The 17,752-nt window shown below is 44.2% G+C and overlaps 1 protein-coding gene across 1 annotated transcript in view; it reads left to right on the top strand.

Moving 5' to 3' along the window:
• Nucleotides 1-15,838, top strand: part of LOC136881296 (uncharacterized) — a 66,936-nt gene extending 51,098 nt beyond the window's left edge. Inside the window, exons 4-7 of the mRNA XM_068229124.1 lie at nt 3,611-3,670; nt 5,079-5,138; nt 12,640-12,876; nt 15,628-15,838. Coding sequence (XP_068085225.1) covers nt 3,611-3,670; nt 5,079-5,138; nt 12,640-12,876; nt 15,628-15,767 — 497 coding nt within the window. The 3' untranslated portion in view covers nt 15,768-15,838. The remainder of the gene's footprint in view (nt 1-3,610; nt 3,671-5,078; nt 5,139-12,639; nt 12,877-15,627) is intronic.
• Nucleotides 15,839-17,752: the final 1,914 nt, after the last annotated feature.

Below are 17,752 nucleotides of genomic sequence, written 5' to 3'. Positions count from 1 at the left end.
ATAACCTCATTTCCTTCTCACTTTGACATCATCTTCCCCAATTGAATTTATGTTGGCATCGTTTTCATAGCTTCTGTATATAGAATGTCATTTCTCCTTTGTTCATGCATGACCTGAAGTTCAAGAGAGGGAAGTTCTCCTTACAGTTGTTCAATTTCATGATAGGAATACGTACTGTACTATTATAAAATATATAATATTGCCTTAACAGAAATATGCACACTTTGTACGCTTATTATTAGTTTCCACAATCGCTTGCAGGAAGTCTTAGTGAGCTCAGGTATCATGTCGTTTTAAACTGCTGCTTTTTCCAATGGCCCAAAACACACACACACACATATATATATATACTGCCGAAAAAACCATGCAACATCCTCAAGGATCAAGGACTGTATTCGGTGATACCAGAGTGTAATATGCGCATACAGAGGCGTTGTTGTGATAATAATTCATTTGTCACGTACTTCTGCGATCAGATGGCGCTTAGGAGGCCTGTCCATGCGCACTCGGTTTTGACTCTGCAGGCAGTAACTGTGCTGAGGTTAGAGGTGAACAGTGTTTGCAACATTCATTCTAGAGTACAGCCATGTCCCGCCGACGAGTATGTGCTCCTGTTGAACAACACCAGTCATTTGAACGGGTTCGCATTTTGGGCCTGCAGGAAATTGGATGGACGTATCGACGGATTGCTACACATGTTGGGAAGAGTGTATCGGTGTTGTGTCGCTGCTTTCAGCAGTGGTCTGTGGAACATTTCCACACCCGTAGACCAGACTCTGGACGTCCGCGTCGTACAGACACACGTCAAGATCGACGAATTGTGCGAGCAGCGGTGGCCGATCGAACTTCATCCAGGAATGAAATTCGGTCGCATGTTGCACCTGCTGTGTCACCAAGGACCATTGGTAACCGTCTGCTTGCAACAGGATTACGATCGCGTGCGCCTCTGGCCAGGCTACCACTGACACCACGACACCGCCAAGCATGGCTTCTCTGGTGTCGTGAAAGAGTCGACTGGAGAGGGGAATGACGCTCTGTTGTCTTCAGTGACGAGAGTACTGATGATGGATGTGCACGTGTATAGCGTAGACCTGGTGAGCGGCCCATTCCAGAGTGCATTCGTCCACGACACCCAGGTCCCACCCCAGACTTCATGGCACGTGGAGCGGGCGGGGGACATCAGTTTCAACTCGCGGTCACAGTTGGTGTTTCTGCAGAGTAACGTAACCAGAACCCGCTACATTGCACAGGTTGTTGTCCCCGTGCTACTGCCATTTCTTCGATAGGAAAGTGATGTGTTTTCTCAGAAGGACAATGCACGTCCACATACAGCTGTTGTGATGCAAAGTACTCTACGTGGTGTAAAACAACTGCCATGGCCAGCAAGATCACCAGATCTCTCGCCAATTGAACACGTATGGGACATGATGAAGCGGGAACTTACTCGTTCTCCAGAGCCTGCAGGAACCATTGCCGAATTGAATCAAAAGGTGCAAGATGCTTGCGACAATTATCGCAGGATGCCACTCGACACCTTTATAACGTTTGCATGCGCGAATACACGCCTGCATTGTCACGTGTTGGGTGGTATGGGGTGTACACCGTGTATTGGTGCTACTGTTTGGGCATTCTTTACTGTGCCATGTGCGTTTCATTTGGACTGATTTGTAATAATTAAAGCCCGTATTTTCATGCGAAAATAGGTTAGATTGCAAACTAACTTGGTTAGTAGGAAATATCGGCCACCCGCTCTTCCATAATGTAGCAAGTGTAACAAATTATAGGGGTTCCGATGGGCCGTACCCCTGCTGTTTATGCAAACCCCATAGCATAGTCGTTCTGAAGGTAGACTATACTTGTTACTCGCTTCAGTAAGTTTGCATTCTAACCAATTAATGCATAAAATTCCGGGCTCTAGTAATAATAAACTCTTGCAATAGTGAGCAACCTGTCACATCGCTTGTGAATACAATTATATTGTCCTTCGGGTTGTTGCATGTTTTTTCTCCGGCAGTGTATGTCAAGTTTAACATAACTACAATGCCGCGAAAACAATTACAGTTTTCCGTGCCGAGAGGACATTAAGAATATATAAATTACTAAGACCAGCCAGTACATGCTACGTGTTCGATACAGTTTCAACCGATCTACAGTTCTTTTAACGTTTATTACTCCCTGACCAAATAGCTTTTATCTCCCCAGCATATGGTATGGCCACATCATCTAATCTCCTATATGCCGAAATATTTCTCTCTGTCTATCATAAGAGGGAAATAAAAGGGGAGAGCTGGGTGGTGAATGGTCGAATGGTGACCCCCATTTTCTCTATCTGATTCTGTCATTGTTTCCATTTGTGGCAAGCTGCTCACTTTCATCTTTCCTTGGCGACCTCTTTGGTCAACTCTTGTTCTTTTTTGACCCAAACGCTATTAGATTTGAGAGGGCTAGGTTGTCCTTCATTTCCTAGCCTTTCTGGCCCTTGTCGATCTTTGGCAGATTTCTTCATTTTTCGACCTGTCGGATCCCTTCCATTTTTCTCTCTTTGTACCTGGTTGTCTAGCTGTACTTCCTCTTAAAACAATAATCACCACCACCATCATCCTTCATAACCCTTCCCTTTCTTTTCACATATCTTCACTCTTCCAAGGATAGGAAGTTTTCTTTTTACCCGTTGTGATTAAGGTTAAGAGAGGCTGGCTGTCCAGATGTACCGTTTTTTAAAAACAAAATTACCACCACCAACACCTTCATTTTCTCTCTGATTAGAGCTAGTTGTACTTCATCTTAAAGCAATAAACATCACAATCACCTTTCCTAGTTGTAATTCCTCTCAAAATAATAGTCGCGAGCACCAAATGTTCCAGCGAGGTACCCAGAAGGCTCCCAACTTTAATGTGGGGAACGGTGAATATAGGGTCCTCCGCTGAGTCCGAAGTGGCTTCCACTTTCCTGTAGCAGGATCCTCGTTGTCATATCTCCTATCCGATTATCACCTCAGGGGCTCTCAACTTGGGAGAACGGGTAGGTGAACAGGGGGCCCTTAGCTGAGTCCTGGCATTGCTTCCACTTACTTGTGCCGACCTTTCTTGGTCAACTCGTGTTATTTTCCGACCTCGGCGGTATTAGAGCACTCGAGGCCTAGGGAGTCTTCCTTTTCGAAGTGTCGGATCCCTTCCATTTTTTTCTCTCTGCTTGGTGCCCAGTTGTACTTCCTCTTAAAACAATAATCACCACCACCACCACCACTATCCGAATATCTCTTGGCCCATCCTATGTTCAGTTCGATTACAACGATATTACTATATGTTGATATGGCCTGAGGAGTCTTTCATTTTTAGAATACTTTTACTTTTTCTATACGAAACCTTATTCCTAGAAAATATATGCTTATCTAGAAGTAATTTTCATTGAAACAATAATGACGAACACCTAGCTCTTATCTTTCCTTGGGCAACTCTCCATTTTGTAGGAGTTGGTAGTCCTTTTCCATCCTCCTTTGGTTATTATAATGAAAACTTCCTCCACCTTATCCCTCAAAATAATAAATCAGCAACGTAAGCGACTATATTAAAAACTTTGACTCCTTAGCGCTTAATTATATCTGTTTCAGAAATGCCTGTTGTCACAACAGACACCGCGGTCCTATCCAGCCCACTTGAGACAACTACACGTAAGTCTTACTGATCCATGAATTCTTTAGTTTTAAGTCCTATAAATAGTACTCCTGATTCATGTAAATTATAGGGATCTACAACACTCGAAAGATGCATCTAGGTCTAATTTTGTAGTCCTAACGTGACAATTCATGCAAAGATTATATTCATAGCGATATTGTGTTTCACGCCGTGATATCTGTGGTAAAGGATGCTTCTACTCACATTGCTGAACTGGAAGGTGCTGTGTACTAGTGGATTGAAAAATCAGCATAACAGTGCATCTCTTGGATTAAGAATGATCTCAAATGATACGTCTTATCTTCATATTTGACAAAAAGCATCACATAAATGTGGCACTATGTTACTCTAACAGGTCCGAGACATATGGTAAGACATTTTGAGAGTATTCGATAATAACTGTGAGGCAGAATGCAACCCTACATACACACTACTCCCAGTGATTTCGGGACATTCGGTAGAATGTTCTGACTTAGGCGCCGTCTGAACACAAGGAGGAAGGGCCATGACACAGAATATGTCACTAATGCCAACTCCTATTTACCCCCTATCGGTGGTGACGGCAGAATATCATTCACGGTATCCCCTACCAGTCTGTCCCATTGGCTCTTGACTTGGGAGCGCGGGTTGGCGAACACTGGATCCTTACCTGAGCATTCTTTTCCCCCTATGGGCGGGGTAATTCGAATAACACCCACGGTATCCCCTGCCTGTCGTGAGAGTTGACTAAAAGGGGTCCCAGGAGGGTCTTAACTTGGTAGTGATTATTGTTTTAAGATGAAGCACAACGAGGTAACCATCCTCTATATTACACGAATCAAGCTTAGTGAGTCTTTCATTTTCACGCTCTTCGTGGCCCTTGGTCTTTCTTTGGCCGATACCTTCATTTTTTCGAAGAGTCGCACACTTTCCATTATTACTTGTGATTAGTGTTAAGAGAATGGTTGTAATTCCTGTCACCGTACAGAGGTTTCTGACAGGCTAATATAACACGTAAAACTAAACTCTCACCGGGCGAGTTGGCCGTGTGGTTCGGGCCGCGCAGCTGTGAGCTTGCATCCGGGAGATAGTGGGTTCGTGCTCCTCTGTCAGCAGCCCTGAAAATGATTTTCCGTGGTTTCCCATTTTCATACCTGGTAAATTCTGGGGCAGTACCTTTATTAAAGCCACGGCTGCTTCCTTCCCACTCCTAGCCCGTTCTTATTCCATCGTCGCCATAAGACCTATCTGTGTCGGTGCGACATAACACAAATTGTAAATAATAATAATAATAATAATAATAATAATAATAATAATAATAATAACCTCGTTAAGAAACCTTAGTTTCACACAACTTTGCTGTTTTCTGTTTTAAGAGTTTTTTATTATTATTATTATTATTATTTATTTTTTTTTTTTTTGCAGAGATACCCGCTGACCTTGCAGATACCACTATTGCTGTATGTCCTGCTGAAACCACCACACGTAAGTTTTATGTGTTTCTGATAGCGACGTTTTCTAATTTGGGCTGTTCAAGAGGTTGACATGTATTTCTGCCATTTCCATCAATCGTAATCATGATCATCATCACCATACAGAAGAATAATAATCTTAACAATAATTGTAGTGCACATCAGTTAAGCAATTGTGCTAACCTTATGAGTTTCATACTTCCCATCTAACTTCATTTGACTTATTAATGTTCTCTTCTATCTCCGCACCTTATTTGGATGAGGCATATAATTCATCTGTAATATCTCCATTCTAGGAGAAGAAAAGACTAGAAGAAGAAGTTTCATGCGACAGTGCACCATTCCTCAACAAATATTCACCAAGGTGCAATTCGGATTGGACGGCCCTCAACTCAAAATTCTGATGCATCGACACCCATTGGCGACCTGCGTGTTTGGTTGTGGGGATGATGATAATGATAACGATGATGACGATGATGATGATGATGATGATGTTCAAAGGTGAAATCCGCTGTCGGCACATGACGTTCACCTATCTAATAACACCAAGGGTCTCCCTGTGGGTGGGAGTGGTAGAATAACACCCACGGTATCCCATGCCTGTCGTAAAAGGTGACTAAAAGTGGCCCGAGGGGTTCTGTACTTTGGAGCGTGGGTTGCCGACCACGGGGCCCTTAGCTGAGTCCTGGCATTGCTTCCACTTACTTGTGCCAGGCTCCTCACTTTCATCTTACCTATCCCAGCTTCCTTGGTCAACTCTTGTTCTTTTTCGACCCCGACGGTATTACGTATGGAGGCCTACGGAGTCTTTCATTTCCATGCCTTCGTGGCCCTTGTCTTCCTTTGGCCGATATCTTCATTTCTCGAAGTGTCGTGTCCCTTCCATTTTTTTCCCTCTGATTAGTGTTATATAGAGGATGGTTGCCTAGTTGTACTTGCTCTAAAAACAATTATCACCACCACCACCACCACCACCACCACCACCACCACCACCTGATGATGATCTTCAAAGGTGAAATCCGCTGTCGGCACATGACGTACACCTATCGAATAACACCAAGGGTTCCGCACAAGCTTAATGTCGTCATCCGACGGGCGAATCCCCATCAACAGCATCGTATGCCATCACTCTTATGAACTCTGTGGAGATGTTTGGAATTGAATTCTGGTTTTTGGCACACAATCTAGTCCAACATTTTGAAGGTGACATTTTTCCACCAGTGGGACACGATCCCGTTATCCACGGTGCCAGGACATAAAGACTTGACGCCTTAGGGTTCATGACCATCAGACCGGCTCATCGACAATGATCAAAGTTGGCTGAGGTGATTCTCGACAGTGTTCGCTTTTCTCGAGACGTTGTGTATCAAACATAAATATGTGTTACGTGACGGCACGTTGCGATGTTTTTGATCCCATCAATGATGAAATTCAGCATTTTAATTATTCGAATTGTGACCATAATCGGCGTAGCGGAGTAATTGTGGGAAGGGAAAATCCATTTGAAAATTTTCGATAATGTTTCAGGAGATACTTGGTATGTTTAACGAAACAATGGAGTTGTTATTGGAACAAATAAATAATAAGCTAGAATTCACTAGTAATCGGAAGTACCTGGTTTCACCCATGGTTCCTCGTGTGTGTGGGGGCGGTAGAATAAAACCTGCTGTATCCTCTGCCTGTCGTAAGAGGCGATTAAAAGGGGCCCCCATGGGCTCTCAAATTTGGAGCGTGGGTTGGCGACCACGGGGCTCTCAGATGAGTCTTGGTATTGCTTCCGCCAATCTCGATAGCTGCAGTCGCTTAAGTGCGGCCAGTATCCAGTAATCGGGAGATAGTGGGTTCGAACCCCACTGTCGGCAGCCCTGAAAATGGTTTTCCGTGGTTTTCCATTTCCACACCAGGCAAATGCTGGGGCTGTACGTTAATTAAGGCCACGGCCGCTTCCTTCCCATTCCTAGGCCTTTCTTATCCCATCCCATCCCATCCTGTCCTATCGTCGGTGCGACGTAAAGCAAATAGGTATTGCTTCCCCTTACTTTTGCCAGGGTCTTCAATTTCATCTATCTTATCCAACCCCCCTTGGTCAACTCTTGTTCTTTTCCGACCCCGACGGTATTAGAGCACTCGAGGCATAGGGGGACTTTCATTTTCACGCCCTTTATGGCCCTTGTCATTCTTTGGCCGATACCTTCATTTTTAAAGTGTCGGATTCCCTACATTTATCTCTGATTAGTGTTATACTGTATAGAGAATGGTTGCCTAGTTGTACTTCCTCTTAAAACAATAATCACCACCACCACCATCACCACATTCACCCATTGGGAACTTTTAATTTCTGTATGGGTACATGCAACTGATAATTTCAATATAATGATTAAAGACTATATAATATAAATAATATAACGGTGCTTCGCATCACTAGTGATTTATCAGGAATCTTATCTCCATTGTCCCCCTGCTACGTTAGTTTCTTTGAGCAGAACTACGTTGTATAAATGATAGATTCATTCTATTAGATGAATTTCCTGGTATTTTCGTGCCTTAGATTGCACTCATATCTTCAAAGAACTATTCAGTGTTAGGAAATCATATTTGTTATTATTCTTTCAAAACATCGGTGACTACAAGAGACAGACGCTCAACTGCGGAGCGTGGATTGTCGACCATGGGGCCCTGAGCTGAGTCCCTGTATTGCTTACGCTTACTTGTGCCAGGCCTCTCACTTTCATCTTTCCTATCCAACCTCCCTTGTTGTACACTTGTTCGTTTCCGACCCCGACGCTATTAGGTTACCGAGGGCTAGAGAGTCTTCCATTTTCACGCCCTTCGTGGCCCTTGTCTTTCTTTTGCCGATATCTTCCTTTTTCCGAACTGTTCGACCTCTCCCCTTTCCTCCCTGATTATTGTCAACACTTAAAATGTATATTTTTTAATTATTTTCACATTTAAATATTACTTTTATATTCCCAGGCAGCTTTATTACAAATGGAAGAATGTTTTAAAATTCCTTGAGTAGGTTTATTCACAAGTTGCTGTACGTCGCACCGACACAGATAGTTTTATGGCGGCGATAGGAAAGGACTAGGAGGGGGAAGGAAATAGACGTGGCCTTCATTTAGGTACAGCCCCAGCATCTGCCTGATGTGGAAAAAGAAAACCACGGAAAACCATCTTCAGGTTGCCAACAGTGGGATTCGAGCCCACTATCTCCCGAATGCAAGCTCACAGCTGTGCGACTCTAGCCACAAAGTCAACTCGTTCGGTGGTAGTTTAAAAACCAAAGATAGCTATTTGTATTACAAAATAATAACTACATAATAGATAAACATCCGTTTGGCAGTACATATGTTAGTTTGGTATATATACACGCATGTACTGTACGACCAACCTACGTCCCGTTTCTGTGAAGTGAGATGAATCTTCTTCGCGTCATGCCCTTCCTGGCGTCAAGTTCACCACGGTAGTTAATGAGATGAAATGAATGACATGTCATTCATTCCAGCTCGTTAAACAGGGTGAAAACCGGTGTCGGCACATAGCCTACGCCAGTCGAATAACACCAAGTGCACTGCTCAAGGCTTAACGTACTCAATATATAAACATGTGTGTAGTAAATGTTATTTATCTCTTCTACATACTTACTGCTAGAAATGATATAGGTATCGATTTGTGTATTCAAAACATTTCTTTGAAGTGAGCCAAAACAAATTCCAAACTATTCGATGATGAGAATACCGCTGATCTCGTCATTCGATTTATGTATGAGCTTATAAATTTAAACCCCCCTGTGGGTGGGGGCGGTAGAATAACACCCACGGCATCCCCTGGCTGTCGCAAGAGGCGACTAAAAGGGGCCTCAGGGGCTCTGAACTTTGGGAGCGTGGGTTGGCGACCATGGGGCCCTCAGCTGAGTCTTGGCATTGCTTCCACTAACTTGTGCCAGGCTCCTCACTTTCGTCTATCCTATCAGACCTCTCTTGGTCAACTCTTGTTCTTTTCCGACCCCGACGCTATTAGGTTTGCGAGGGCTAGGGAGTCTTTAATTTTCACGCCCTTCGTGGCCCTTGTCTTCCTTTGGCCGATATCTTCATTTTTCGAAGTGTCGGACCCCTTCCATTTTTCCCTCTGATTAGTGTTATATAGAGGATGGTTGCCTAGTTGTACTTCCTCTTAAAACAATAATCACTATCACCACCACTCTCAGTTACTTCCAACCCCCAGGAGCTCTGAACTTCGGAGCGTGGGTTGACGACCACGGGGCCCTTAGCTGAGTCCTGGGATTGCTTCCACTTACTTGTGCCAGGCTCCTAACTTTAATCTATCCTGTCCGACCTCCCTTGGTCAACTCTTGTTCTTTTCCGACCCCGACGCTATTAGGTTTGCGAGGGCTAGGGAGTCTTTCATTTTCACGCCCTTCGTGGGCCTTGTCTTCCTTTGGCCGATATCTTCATTTTTCGAAGTGTCGGATCCCTTCCATTTTTCAGTCTGATTTGTGTTATATAGAGGATGGTTGCCTAGTTGTACTTCCTCTTAAAACAATAATCACCACCACCACCTGTTCTGTTACTCTGGGAATTTACGTTCCCTTCTGATATCCTCGTGTCGTTTTGGGATCAATACAATATTTTTGTTTTACTTTTAAATTATTTGCAAATTCCTTGGCTGAATATATATTTTTATTTTTTCTCCACTTAATTAGTTAAGAGAGAACGGTTACCTAGTTGTATTTCCTCTAAAACAAAAATCACCAAAACCAATCTTTCCTTTCTGATACATCATCAATAGTGTTCTGCCCTATGACAGCATGACAGCTTTCCATGTAATTCTATCACCTGCTACCCTCTTTGTTTTCTCACAATCTGCATCTATCCTTATGCTATCTATCATCTGGTATCTTCTGCATCCGTTTCTTCTTCCATTCATAGCATCCATCAGTAAACAATTTCTTCTCATCCAATGTCCAAGCCAATTCTGTTTCCTCTTCCTGATCACCTTTAATATTTATTTCTCCTCCCCTACTCTTCTCAGCGCCTCCTCATTTCTCTCTTATTTTCTCTACCCATTTTATACCCCTCCATCTTAATCCAAATTCCCCCTGTGAGTGGGGCGTTAGAATATCACCCACCGTGTCCGCTGCCTGTAAAAGAGGCGACTAAAAGGATCCCGAGAGCTCTAAACTTTGGAGCGTGTGTTGGCGAACACGGGGCCCTTAACTGAGTCCTGCCATTGCTTCCACTTACTTGTGCCAGGCTCCTCACTTTCATCTATCCTATCCGATCTCCCTTGGTTAACACTTGTTCTTTTCCGACCCCGACGCTATTAGGTTTCTGAGCGCTAGGGAGTCTTTCATATTCATGCCCTTCGTGGCCCTTGTCTTTCTTTGGCCGATACCTTCGTTTTTCGAAGTGTCAGATCCCTTCCATTTTTTCTCTCTGATAAGTGTTACATAGAAGATAGTTGCCTAGTTGTACTTCCTCTTAAAACATTAATCACCACCACCACAACCACCTCCTCCTCCAAATCCACATCTTAAATGTTTCCAGTCTTCTTTCTGGCTCTTTCCACAATGTCCAAGTCTCAGCTCCGTATAATTCCACGCTCCATATACAGCACTTCCCCATTTTCTTCCTCAGGTCCCTGTCATGCACCCGCAAAGAAACTCCTCCACTGCTTATTAAATGCCTCCTTGGTAATTGCGATACTTCCTGTTCGCATCTCATATATTTTGTCATTTTTTCCCCAAATATTTGAAAGCACTTACTCCTCCTGTGGTTGGGGGCGGTAGAATAACACCCACCGTATCACCTGCCTGTCGTAAGAGGCGAAATGGGCCGCAGGTACCCTTAACCAGGGAGCGTTGGTTGGCGGCCACGGGGCCCTGAGCTGAGTCCTGGCATTGGTTCCACATGCTCCAGGCTCCTCACTTTTATCTATCCTGTCCGACATCCCTTGGTCAACTCTTATTCTTTTCCGACCCCGACGGTATTTCGTATGGAGGCCTAGGGAGTCTTTCATTTTCACGCCCTTCGTGGCCCTTGTCTTTCTTCCCCCTGTGGGTGGGGGAGGTAGAATAACACCCACGGTATCCCCTGCCTGTCGTACGAGGCGACTAAAAGGGCCCCAGGGGCTATGATCTTTAGAGCGTGGGTTGGCGAGTCCTGGCATTGCTTCCACTTACTTGTGCCAGGCTCCTCACTTTTATCTATCCTGTCCCTTGTCTGCCTTTGGCCGATACCTTCATTTTTCGAAGTGTCGGATCCCATCCTTTTTTCTCTCTGATTAGTGTTATATAGAGGATGGTTGCCTAGTTGTACTTTCTCTTAAAACAATAATCGATTACCTAGATGTTAGGCCCATTTAAACAACAATCATCATCATCATCATCATCATCATCGAAACGTCCGACTCATTGGCTGAATGGTCAGCGTACTGGCCTTCGGTTCAGAGGGTCCCGGGTTCGATTCCCGGCCGGGTCGGAGATTTTAACCTTCATTGGTTAATTCCAATGGCCCGTGGGCTGGGTGTTTGTGCAGTCCCCAACATCCCTACAACTCGCACACGACACATAACACTATCTTCCACCACAATAACACGCAGTTACCTACACATGGCAGATGCCGCCCACCCTCATCGGAGGGCCTGCCCTACAAGGGCTGCTCTCGGCTAGAAATAGCCACACGAAATTAATTAAATCATCAATACAATAATCACCACCACCACCGAAACCACTTATTCTGTATCTTTCTGTCCTATCTTTATAGCTGTCCTTAATTTTCTTGCACTTATCACCATACATTTTGTCTTTCTTGTTGATTCTCAATCCGAATTCCTCACAGGTCTTATTTAAATTTTCTATCATTCCAAGCAAGCTCTTTCCTTCTCTGCCAATAATACCATATCATCAGCAAATCGAATACATTCTATCCTCCTACTTCCAACCCACACTCCCGTTTTCCTTCCATACATTTCTGATACACTTATTCTTCATTTCTGATGTCCGGCTCCATGGCTAAGTGGTTAGCGTGCTGGCCTTTGGTCACAGGGGTCCCGGGTTCGATTCCCGGCAGGGTCGGGAATTTTAACCATCATTGGTTAATTTCGATGGCACGGGGGCTGGGTGTATGTGTCGTCTTCGTCAACATTTCATCCTCATCACGACGGGCAGGTCGCCTACGGGAGTCAAATCTAAAGACCTGCACCTGGCGAGCCGAACATGTCCTCGGATACTCTCGGCACTAAAAGCCATACGCCATTTTTTTTTTTTCATTTCTGATTAGTATAAAAAAGGGAATGGCTTCCCAGCTGTGTACCCCATGAAACAATAATCACTGGCAACACAAGGTCTTCGCAAAGCATTTCTACTGCAGTTTGTATAGTTTCACACGATATAATACTAAGATTTGTGATCAAATTCAATGATGAACAACCGTGATACCTTACATTTGTTGGGCATGCAGCTTACTGATATCAGTAATCAAGCAATAGTCGTGACACAAGTGTTGCTGTTTCAGGTGGATACGAAGAGTTTCCAGAACTAGGACGCTACAAGGTATACTTGGACATGGAGGCGATGAACTGGAGTGACGCTAGAGATGCTTGTTTGCGAGAAGGAGCACAGCTGATGGTCTTCAATTCAGATCGTGAGAGGGAACAAGTGTACTGGGTTCTCTACAATCAGACTATCGGCTATTCTCCTTGGGTTGGCTACTGGGATGTGGATGGTAATAACACTTGGCTCAGTGTTCGTGGTGAGTCCTTGTTTTCAGTATAAAAATAGGCCCTTCAAAATATATTTCAGTATAAAAATGTGTTACTTTTTAATAGTTTATTCTAACACAAGCTGATAGTCCAAACACATTGCTCCCCTTCTGGATGGGGCCGGTAGAATAACACCCACGGTATACCCTGCCTGTAGTAAGAGGCGACTAAAAGGGGCCCCAGAGGCTCTGAAATTTGGAGCGTGGTTTGGTGACCACGGGGCCCTAAGCTGAGTCCTGGCATTGCTTCCACTTACTTGGATCACGCTCCTCACTTTCATCTATCTTATCTTGTCTTCCTTTGACCGATATCTTCATTTTTCGAAGTGTCGGATCCCTTCCATTTTTTTCGCTCTGATTAGTGTTATATAGAGGATGGTTGCCTAGTTGTACTTCCTCTTAAAACAATAATCACCACCACCACCACCACCACCACCACCACCACCACCAAAATTGATCATATGCACTGCGGAGGCCCTCTTTTATACGTAAAGGACCGGGGGAGTTGGCCGTGCGGTTAGGGGCGCGCAGCTGTAAGCTTGTATCCGGGAGATAGTGGGTTTGAGCCCCACTGTCGGCAGCCCTGAATATGGTTTTTCGTGGTTTCCCATTTTCACACCAGGCAAATGATGGGTCTGTACCTTAAATTAAGGCCACGGCCGCTTCCTTCCCACCCCTAGCCCTTTCCTATCCCATCGTCGCCATAAGACTTATCTGTGTCGGTGCGACGTAAAGCCAATAGCAAAATTTATAGGCAAAGGGGGTTCCGCGTGTAAAATAAGAACCACAGGTGTCAACCGCGGTAGAGCCAGCAGCAGGCGAAGAGAGTCGTAGCGAACGGATCGCCTCTTCCGTGCTTTATTTAAATTTATACAAACAGCAGGGCCACATGAAAGAATGGTATCAAGATTATATATAAAAATGAGACAATTAACAGTCTATAAAAGAAAGAATAAAGTAAAGAATACACTTCTGTTGATGTAAGTCACAATTCAGGGTCCCCAGTACCCTAGGGAAGGGAGCAGAACATTAGCCTGAGAATCAAATCAAATGCCATTTGAAAACTGAGAAGGCAGTCCACCCTGCCATGAAAGTACCTTTTCTTTTCCAGACTAAGTGGCTCAGATGGTTGGGGCGCTAGCCTCTTAACCCCAATTTGGCATGTTCGATTCTGGTTCAGTCAGGCGGTAATTGAAGGTGCTCAAATACGTTGGCCTCGTGTCGGTAGATTTACTAGCACGTAAAAGAACTCCTGGGGGACAAAATTCTGGTGCCTGGGCGTCTCCGAAAACCCTGAAAAGTAGTTAGTAGGACATAAAAACAATAACATTATTACTGAAAGTACCAAGAATGTATAGCAATAAAATACACTATTCAACATTATACACAACGTTTTATTAATATTCGCAGTTAATAATAATAATAATAATAATAATAATAATAATAATAATAATAATAATAATAATAATAAACAAATCTTCCCTCTGAGCGAGAGCGTAGAATACATTCATATTATTCTCTGCCTGCCATGCGGTGATGATTTTTTATTTTAAGAGGAGGTACTACTGGTCAGCCTTCCTCTACCTGCCGTAGGAGGGGACTGAAAGGGAAGCTCCCCGGGGATCTCATGTTGAGAACATGGGTTGATGATCATGATTTTATTTATTTTCACTCCCTTCATGACCCTCCCCTTTCTTCTTGTTTTAACACATTGTTGTACGTCGCGCCGACACAGATAGGTCTTATGGCGACAATGGAATAGGGAAGGGCTAAGTGTGGGAAGGAAGCGGCCATGACGTTAATTCAGTACAGCCCCAGCATTTGCCAGATTTGAAGATGGGAAACTACGGAAAACTATCTTCAGGGCTGCCGAAAGTGGGATTCGAACCCCCTAAGGTGGTAGCTACATGACGCAAACCGCGCAGCCATTTTTATCTCCTTCCCTTTCTCTTGTTTCAGAATCCTAACTTCCATTCTTCCTGTCTGGCCTCCCTTAGTCAACTCTTCTTCTCTTCGAATTTCGACGGTATTGGGTTCGCAATGCTTAGGGAATTTTTTTCACTTTCATACCCTTCGTGGCCTTCCGCTTTCTTTTACCGATATTTACATTTTCCAGAGTGGCGAACGTATTCCTTTTTTCCTCTGATTAGTGTGAACTGAAGATGGTTGCATAGTTGTACTTACTCTGAAAACAATAATCACCACAAATACCACCTCTCTGAAATGTAGCCTCATGAATCTTAAATATTCCGGCATGAGCCGGACTTAAACATCTACAAAACACGGAAAAGCGCTGTTCAGCAATTAATTCAGAAGAAATGACACACACTAAATTAATGAATTAAAACTGTATAAGAAGCAATCACGTTGTACGCTGTACGGAAGCTCATCGCAGACTAGTTGAGACCTTGGCATCATTGGGCGAGCTATTGGGGTCAGGCGGCTATTGTTTCATCCACTGGCAACTCAACTGAGGTCCACATTCTAGATTCCATGCCGCACACTTTTCAATTACTGTAATTCCATAGATGTTGGCACCTCGGCCTATATTTTTCGGACTCTTCATCTTTTTATGTCTATGTGTTCAGCAAACATAACTGAACATGGCTTTGCCAGCATTTCCTCCTTCTATTAAAACTAGTTACTCTAGTACGTTTAACGTGCAGGAATTGTGACAATTTTTCTTTTTCTTGATGTGTTATTATCATGTAAAATATTGATTTTAATGGATTTTTTTTCAAGGCGATCCTTTCCCGAGTTCGTGGTGGAGACCTGGTTTTCCGAAGGATACGGGGAAGTACTGTGCTCTTGCTTGGAGTGATGGTCTCATCTATAACTTCTACTGTCATGCCAAACAGCCTTTCATCTGTGAAAAATTATAAAGACACAATTGTATAACTTTGATGTCATTTGAAAAAGTATAATTCATAATACAATTATTTTTATACTCTTATTTTAATGACTATTTTTTTCACTGGCAACGCTAGTATTTCACAAAGTCCCATTTTGGTAACGTTTAAATTTCCCATGAGCTATTTTCCAATAACTATATCTGAACACGATATTTTCAGACATCCATATTTCCAGAATATTCCATTTACTCCCCAATTTCTTGAGTTATTAATATCATTTTTGTGAAAAAATATTATTGGTTAACACTGCACGACTTACTTGTGCCAACCTCTTCATTCGTCGAAGGATTGTTTGTTAATTATCCTCTGATTAGAGTTAATAGAGGGTGGTTGTCCAGTTGTACTTCCTCTTAAAACAATAATCACCACCACTAGTAAGGATTTCATAAACAGTGTAAGGGATTGTCTTTCAAAAGACCACATCTAGTTGATCGAGGAAACCTTTAGCTTCCAGCTTTCGACGCTGTAAAGTAGCACACAGTCCTTAACGTGAACTAATAGGTCTCAAATTCGAAGTCACCATATACACTGACTTAGCAAATGTCATGGAATAGTCACCTAATAGCGTGTGGGACCTCCTCTGGCCCTGCGAACTGCAGTGAGACGCCCTGGAAGTGAGTCGACAAGTCCCTGGTAGTCTTCTGGACCCAGCTGACACCAAATCGTTTGCAGAGCGGCCGCCAATGCTGGTCTGTTCATGGGTGCAGGATCCATGGCACGGAGCCTGCGTTCCAGGACATCGCAGATATGCTCGATAGGGTTCATATCGGGGCTCCTGGGTGGCCATGGCAGGCGTTGGACCTCCGCTGCATGTTCCTGGAACCATTCCCGGGCGACGTGGGAGCGATGTGGCGGCGCGTTATCATCTTGAAACGCCGCAGAACCGTCTGGGCGCTGGAAGGCCAAAAATGGGTGAAGATGGTCTCCGAGCAGCTCAACATACCGCGTACCATCAAAGTCTCTTCCAGAACAACTATGGGGCCCATTCCATACCAGGAAAATGCACCCCAGACCATAACAGAGACACCAGCACCCTGGACCACACCTTCGAGGCAGGCGCAGGCGGGATCCATCGCTTCATGTGGTCTGCGCCATACACGGTGCCTCCCATCGGCATGGTGCAGCATTGTTCCATTGCCCATCCCTGTTGACTGGCGACAAATGCGCGTCGTTGTGCCCGACGACGTTGGGTTAACAGTGGCACTCGTGTGTGGCGCTGGCTCCCATATCCCATAGAACCCGTGTTCCTTCGGATTGTCCACTGGGAGATGTGTCTTGCACGGCCTGTGTTGAATTGAGCCGTGATTTGTTGCACGGTTGTCCGTCTGTCACTATTGACAATCCGTCTCAGATGTCGCCGGTCACGGTCATCGAGGGTGGCTGGATGGCCGGTCGTTCGTCTCTTGTGGACGGTGATACCCGCATTCAACCATTCACGATACACCCTGGACACGGTTGATCGTGTGAAGCCGAATTCCCGCACCACTTCCGAAATCGCACTTCTCATCCGTCGGGCACCGACCAACATAGCCCGTTCGAACGGTGTCAGCTCACGACGACGTTCCATGTTACACCTGTCACATGCACAGCCACTGCTCACAATGTCTCCTATACAACTGCCGCTGGCACAGGGGGCGTGTGGTGAGCAGACAACACACCTGCGCATCAGTGCTCCGCTATCCTATGACATTTGCTCAGTCAGTGTATTTTAATGTCAGAAGTATATATCATGCATGCGATTCTGTTCTTGATATCTTCATCCAGATCCCATTCTTCTGTTAGCCTGCATTCTAAGTACTCTTTCGACGGAGTTTCCATTAAGATGATAACAGCGTTGTTTATTTTGATATGAATTTAATTTTTTTTTTGTTTTGCTTTTGCCTCATTATTTGACCTGTTATAAATAATCCTCCCGAATCATTTCATTTATGTTATATTTTTCTTAATCCGTTTAC

This window comes from Anabrus simplex, chromosome 9, assembly GCF_040414725.1.
Source record: "Anabrus simplex isolate iqAnaSimp1 chromosome 9, ASM4041472v1, whole genome shotgun sequence".
NCBI classification, from domain to species: domain Eukaryota; kingdom Metazoa; phylum Arthropoda; class Insecta; order Orthoptera; family Tettigoniidae; genus Anabrus; species Anabrus simplex.
Note: the sequence above shows the minus strand (reverse complement) of the source record. Positions and strands in the feature narration are given on the sequence as shown.